Below are 6000 nucleotides of genomic sequence, written 5' to 3'. Positions count from 1 at the left end.
GCAAGTGTGACATCATTTTATTTGTTTTGCCAACAAAAAAGAATAAACTGAACGGATTTAAAAAACAAAAAACACAAAGAGCGTCCATCCATCCATCATTTCATCAGAGAACAGTCTTTAAAATGTATTCCTTGCTATGTGTTCATTCCACTGACCTGCCCACCCTGACATGCTAAGAAAATAAGCATCTTCCGCCACAGAGGACGCAGGTGGCTCCGTCATCAGGCACAGGACCCAGCATGGACACTGCTTACTGGGTGGGAAGGAGCACAGCGGGCTCTCCCCGCCATTCAGCAGGGTGTGGAGGTAGGAGCTCTCGGGGGCTCCTAGAGGCTGGCGTCACTACTCTCGAAGTGTGTCCCAGGCCATATCATGAGCTTTCCTTAGGAAAAAAACCATCTTTCCTCAAATAGAAATGTCAAAGGTTAATAGCCAGAAGAACTTTATTCATTGTTTAATCTTCTGGGGGCAGGCTTTCTGAGGAGCATCTAAAATTAAAATACAATAGAAATTTGTTATAAAACTTTCCAAAACAATTTTTTTTTCTTCTTTTTTCTTTTTTTTTGGAGCTGGGGACCGAACCCAGGGCCTTGCGCCAAAACAATTTTTATAACTTCAAAATACCATCACTGAATTAAGCTTTGGTAAGGGTGTGAGTTATCATGAAACTTTTCTAATAAAATAGGAGGTGAGGTTTAAGAAACTATTACATACGCTATATACAGGTCAAAGCGTAATTGGGAATGATTTGAATGTGAACTTTCCTTCACAAGAGCGTTTTAACTCTCAGCCTTCAGATGGTAACCCTGTTTCAGGAGGCTGTGCACCATTTAGGATAGGAAGCCTCGCCGAAGGAAGTGATTTACTGGAAGCAGGATGTGAGGTGTTTTCTTTTAACAGCCTGGCCTCACTTCCTGTCCCTCCTCTGCTTCCTAATCTGCACACATTCAAGCAGCCACACACATCACATCAGCTTCCACCAGAAACTACGCCCGGCAGCCGGCAAACCCCGACACCCTGACACAACAAGCCGGGAACCAAAACAAATCGTTCTTTAGTTGCCTCTTGTCAGATGCTTGTGATCAATTTTCTAACAGAAAACTGGTGCTAGAGAGCAGGGCCCTTGTTAGGATAACCTCGCCGCGTGGTTTGTAAGGCCTTTGGCTAAAGTCTTTGCCTGATGAATTTGGAAACGCGTGGAGCTACAGGCTAGAGAGGCTTCCCAGATTCTTGCTCACAGTGAAGAGAAAAGTGATTGCCTTCACCTTCCCGATCAGCGTCAGAGGGTGGAAAGACCCCACCAGTGACTGACCCAGACTTATCCACCACACACTGCTAAGGGCACTGTTCACACAGCTGTACATTCACTCAGCCTAACCATTGCTAAGCTCATGTTAGAGGGTCTGTTGTTTCTTTTTGAGATGCCATATTACTGTGCAGCCCTAGCTAGCCCAGCACTCACTCTGTCTGTACCTGGCTAGCCTGGTATTCACTGTGTATACCAGTCTGGTTTCAAACTGCTTGCAACCCTCCTGCCAGTGCCCATCTAGTGCTGGGATTACTCAGGAGTACTGTCGTCTCAATTCATTAGAAGTCTCTGCTATGTCGTTAGGTCTCTAAGGAGCAGTAATGGTGTTTGTGACAAGTACTGCCAGATGTTTTTACCTGGTGGCAGTCCCGCAAGTCTTTGCTGGGTCATTTCTAAAAGATGAATGTATTCTGTCAAGGACTGCTCGGGATCTTGAGAAGCAGTCAGGGATCTTTCGAGCCTTGAACTTGTTGACGAAGTTGATCTGTAAACAAAGAACCATATCAGGAAGGAAGGCAGACATTAACAGGTGATGTTGTCATCAAGGGTGCACAGAAGAGGAGCTGGGGTCAGCTGACCAATATGAACAGGTCTCCACCAGGGCTCTTCTCTTCATGCCTGTTCTTTACCTCAAAGAAAAAGTGTTTTTTCTTTATCTAGAATCCAGAGGCTCAGGAATGCTAGATAAGCACTGTATCAACTGAACGATACACTACCCCCATATAGTATACTCCATGGGTGTGGTGGCACACTCCTTTAACTTCAGGATTTGGGAGACAGAGGTAAGAACGAGATCGGACCTCTGTGAGTTCAAGGCTAGCATGGTCTACACAGCAAGTTCCAGGTCAGCTAGGGCTACATAATGAGACTGTCTCAAAACAAAATAAATGCCCCAAATCAACGTCTATACCACACTCTGCGAGCAGTCAGAGTGGCTGGCCACAGTTGCAACAATCATGTACTGTTTCGTTCACCAACTTTTGAGGTTATACTTGTTACCCCAACTGGATGCCTCAGTACCCTTCCCCTGTGACTGAGATGGCCCACCTATCGGCTACGTTTCCCAGGGCAAAACCCACCCTTGTCTAATTCCCATCGTGACCACCCTTCCTGGCAGGCTCCGAGTCCCCAGGGAACACCATGTTCCTTTTTCTTTCAATGAGCTAAGCTCCCAAACCTCTTCAGGGCGGGGCACGCCTCACTTACTGAGCCCAGGTGAGCTTGTTGGTTTTTCTCTCTGTAGCCCTGGCTATCCCAAAGCCCACTCCATAGTGCAGACTGGCCTCAAACTCAGAGGCCAGTCTGAATGCTGGGCTTAAACGAATAACCACTACCACTTGGCAACACAGACGTATTAGCCCTTCCTGAACAACATCAAGATCCTAGGCTCTTGCGGTCTCTCCTGTGTCCCCTACCTCGATCTGAGTCAGTCAAAGACACAATTTTCAAACTGCATGTCTCTGGGTAGCCATACAGGCTTCGGAAGCTTGCAGGCGTGATTTCTAGGTGAAATGGCTGGGGCAGCCGAACTGACCTTCCCTTCCCCAGCGAGGTGGCTGAACACTTGGGGCTGTGCCGAGAGTCCTTGGTGTGCCCTGAGGAAACGTCTCGAGTTGGCAGAGATGCTCTAGTTCCTGACGGAGAATTTTGTCTCTGGGAGGTTCGATGTCCTTCCCAAGAATGAGCAAACACCAAATCATTAGGAAAAGAAATTCACACTTTAGTAGAAGGGTCCCTCTGCAAAAATTTAAGCTTATACAAACAATTTTAAGATCCTGTAAGGTGATTTCAAAACATACCAAGTTGTGATAGTTTGAAGTTTTGATGACCTACATTCTGCTCGAATGACTCTGGCCCCGATTGCCAGCAGGACACGGGCAGCCCATGACTAGGAACCTTTAGGAGATCTTTAGGGACCAATGCCTGTTGGCCTGAACTATCAGGATATCGGGCAGCCAGTGGTGGCTCAGTAGCCTAGGCCTTCCATGTCCTCTAAGTAGGAAGGACATTTATATCTGCCACCCCTAGACACTAGGCAAAGACCCAGCAAAGAATCGTGCTTGTGTCACTGGCCCCTCTGGAGTCCCTGAAGCCACTGTTAACGCTTCACGTGAAGAGGAAGAGAGCTCCACGGACAAGGTGCCACTGAGCTAAACATGAGCATGAATGCTCACACAGGAGTGCAGCAGCATAAAGGAGAGCGCTAGTCGGCTCTGGAGAGCGACAAGGACCAGTGGTCAACGCTCCAGAATCAGTGCTCAGCTCCCTGACAGGCATTGGTCCACCAGTGCTGTTCCCAATGCTGTAGGGTGGCTACCGACTGGGATTCCCAGTTTCCTTTCTGTGCGTTACTACATTCCCATGCCACAGCGCTCAAGAAAATGCCGCAAGCAGCAGGAAGGACAATGACTGGAGACCTACCGTGGCGGGTGCTTCTGCTGTGGTGTATCAGCGCTCCCTTCCGATCCACTTCCTGCCATTTCTTAACCAGAAATCGTAACCTGTACAGAAAGGGGACAAAACACATTTAACCCAAAGCAAACAGGAAGCAAGGAGGCAGCAACAATCCTGCTGTGACCAGACACCAGAAGGTGCCCTTCGGGTCACAGCTGTGTGGGGCCACTGGCAAGCTGCCTACTAGCTCTGGACACGGAGCTGGAGCTGGTGGTACCTTCATGCTGCCTAGGAACCTTCCGCCTTCTAAAGAAGCCCCCTTTGGCCATGCCCTTGTAAATCAGCTCGATCTGCCCCTGTCCACCACGGCTCACCCACAGCCCATCACACTCCAAAATTCCAGCCTGACCGTTATCACCGGAAATTGGGAAAAACTCATTCCTTCTTTCTGATTGCTTCTGACTAACCCAGAGGGACCCCATCAGCAGGACTATACTAACCGTGTCGGGAAGATGGCAGACAGGGTGACAATACACGGGTGCTTGACACTCCTTTTAGCATGGTTTCCTGACAAGTGGCATGACTCTTTGTGATGTGACCAACCAAAGATTATTCCAAAAAGGACTACCAGGCTCTGGAGACTTTTTCAGGCATTCTGGTACTGGGTCCCCTGTATAATATAGTTCAGGCTACCCTACAACTTTTGACCCTTCCTTCTCAGCCTTCTGAGTGCTGGATCATGAGGCTGTGCCACCATACCACAGACATGAATCTGTTTATTTGTATGCATATTTTGCCTGCACATATGTATGCACAGCACATGAATGCCTGACACCAGGAAGGTCAGAATGAGTGACATCCCCTGGAACTAGTGATAAATGGCTGTGAATGACCATGTGGGTTTGGTAGCCATCCCTCCAGCCACTGATACTGAAGGACAAAGCACTGTAGTTTTAAGGACTAAAGCCACCACTGATGCAAGCATGTGCTGTCCACTGTTAACTGGCTTGGGGGCGGGACATTTACCTCAGAACTGCGATGACCACCCGAACAGCAGTGCGGAACCTGGTGAAGGGGCGTGATGCGGTGACTTTCTTATCGGCTTTGGAAGGGAAGACCCCCAAATGGGCGATCATGGAGAGGGTCTCCTGCTCAGAGTCCTGGAACCCACCAATCAGCAGCAAGAGGTACTTCTTCTGATAGATCAGAGCTTTCCTAAAGCTCTCTGCCCTCAGATAGTGCAGGTACAGCTTCTCCATCTAAGAGGAAGACAGAGAGAAACAGAGGAAGCACATATAATGCTGTTCAACGTCATTCATTACAAAATAAGGAAACTGAACTGAGTTGCTCCTCACAAATTATCAGTCATCCGTGCACACTGACGCGCCACAGTGGCACATGACAGAAAAACCTCTCCACAGCACTCGCAAGCGAGCCCACGAAGACTCGGGATTTGGGCTCTGAGGGGAAAAACTGAAACCACGGAGCCTGGGTCCGAACCCTGAGAAGCACTTTTCCCTCAGAGGCAAGGGTAAGAAAGACTGTCTTCGCCTATAGAAACGGCCTCCTGATGATTTGTCCACTACCAGAGCAAACACGGCAACTGCACACAACCAAACCAAGTCTTGAGGGCCAGTTTATGCCGGCTTCCTTTCTCATTCACAGTGAAATGACCACTGGGGCAGTGGGTCTTCTGTAAAGAAGTGTGTCTGAACTACGTGTCGACAGACACACCAAGCAAACAAGAACCTTGTGGTAGTTGAGGAGGCCTTGCTCCTGCAGTGAACTAGCCCTGGCCTGGGACGTGGCTGGCACTCTGGCGCCCTTCCTGCATGTCTTACTTTGATATTGCAGGTATTTGTGTCCCCGCCTGTAGTCTGCGGGTGCCACTCTGGGTCTGAGTGCGGTAGGGAGCTCTGCAGGTCCATCCCATCTTGCTTCAATGGAGTCTTGCTTTGCCTCTGTTAGAAATAAAAACACAGCGGCGACTCGATGGAGCCTTTGCTCTTCCATGGGGGAGGGTTACAGGTGTATACATCTGCAGGTGCAGGTCGGAGGGAAGCCTTAGGCCAGGCGTGCTATTCCTCAGGATTGGGGCTCTAACGGGGGCCTTGGATTTACCTTTAGGCTAGGCTAGTTGACTAGTTAGCCCCAGAGGTCCACTAGTCTCCAGCACAGGGATAATAGGTACATATATATGCCACTACAGTTTGACTGTCCTCGTCTGTTGGATGATTTCGAGACCACCAAACTCAACAGGTTAAGGTTCTGGGGTAGTGATACAGGTCAGGGCTCTC

General features: G+C 48.9%; 1 protein-coding gene across 19 annotated transcripts in view; it reads right to left on the bottom strand.

Annotated features, from left to right (window-relative positions):
- Pcnt (pericentrin) overlaps positions 1 to 6000 on the bottom strand; it is an 88413-nt gene continuing 82413 nt past the window's right edge. For 14 of the 19 annotated variants that reach the window (XM_039099203.2, XM_039099209.2, XM_017601880.3 and 11 more), the window contains 6 exons: positions 5545 to 5664; positions 4730 to 4962; positions 3731 to 3810; positions 2844 to 2979; positions 1666 to 1793; positions 1 to 488 (listed from right to left, as the gene is read on the bottom strand). In XM_039099203.2, coding sequence (XP_038955131.1) covers positions 448 to 488; positions 1666 to 1793; positions 2844 to 2979; positions 3731 to 3810; positions 4730 to 4962; positions 5545 to 5664 — 738 coding nt within the window. In that variant the 3' untranslated portion in view covers positions 1 to 447. The remainder of the gene's footprint in view (positions 489 to 1665; positions 1794 to 2843; positions 2980 to 3730; positions 3811 to 4729; positions 4963 to 5544; positions 5665 to 6000) is intronic. The other 5 variants (XM_039099208.2, XM_063279161.1, XM_063279159.1 and 2 more) reach the window with 2 other exon arrangements.

This window comes from Rattus norvegicus, chromosome 20, assembly GCF_036323735.1.
Source record: "Rattus norvegicus strain BN/NHsdMcwi chromosome 20, GRCr8, whole genome shotgun sequence".
Lineage (NCBI taxonomy): Eukaryota > Metazoa > Chordata > Mammalia > Rodentia > Muridae > Rattus > Rattus norvegicus.
This window is presented reverse-complemented; position numbering and strand designations above follow the sequence as displayed.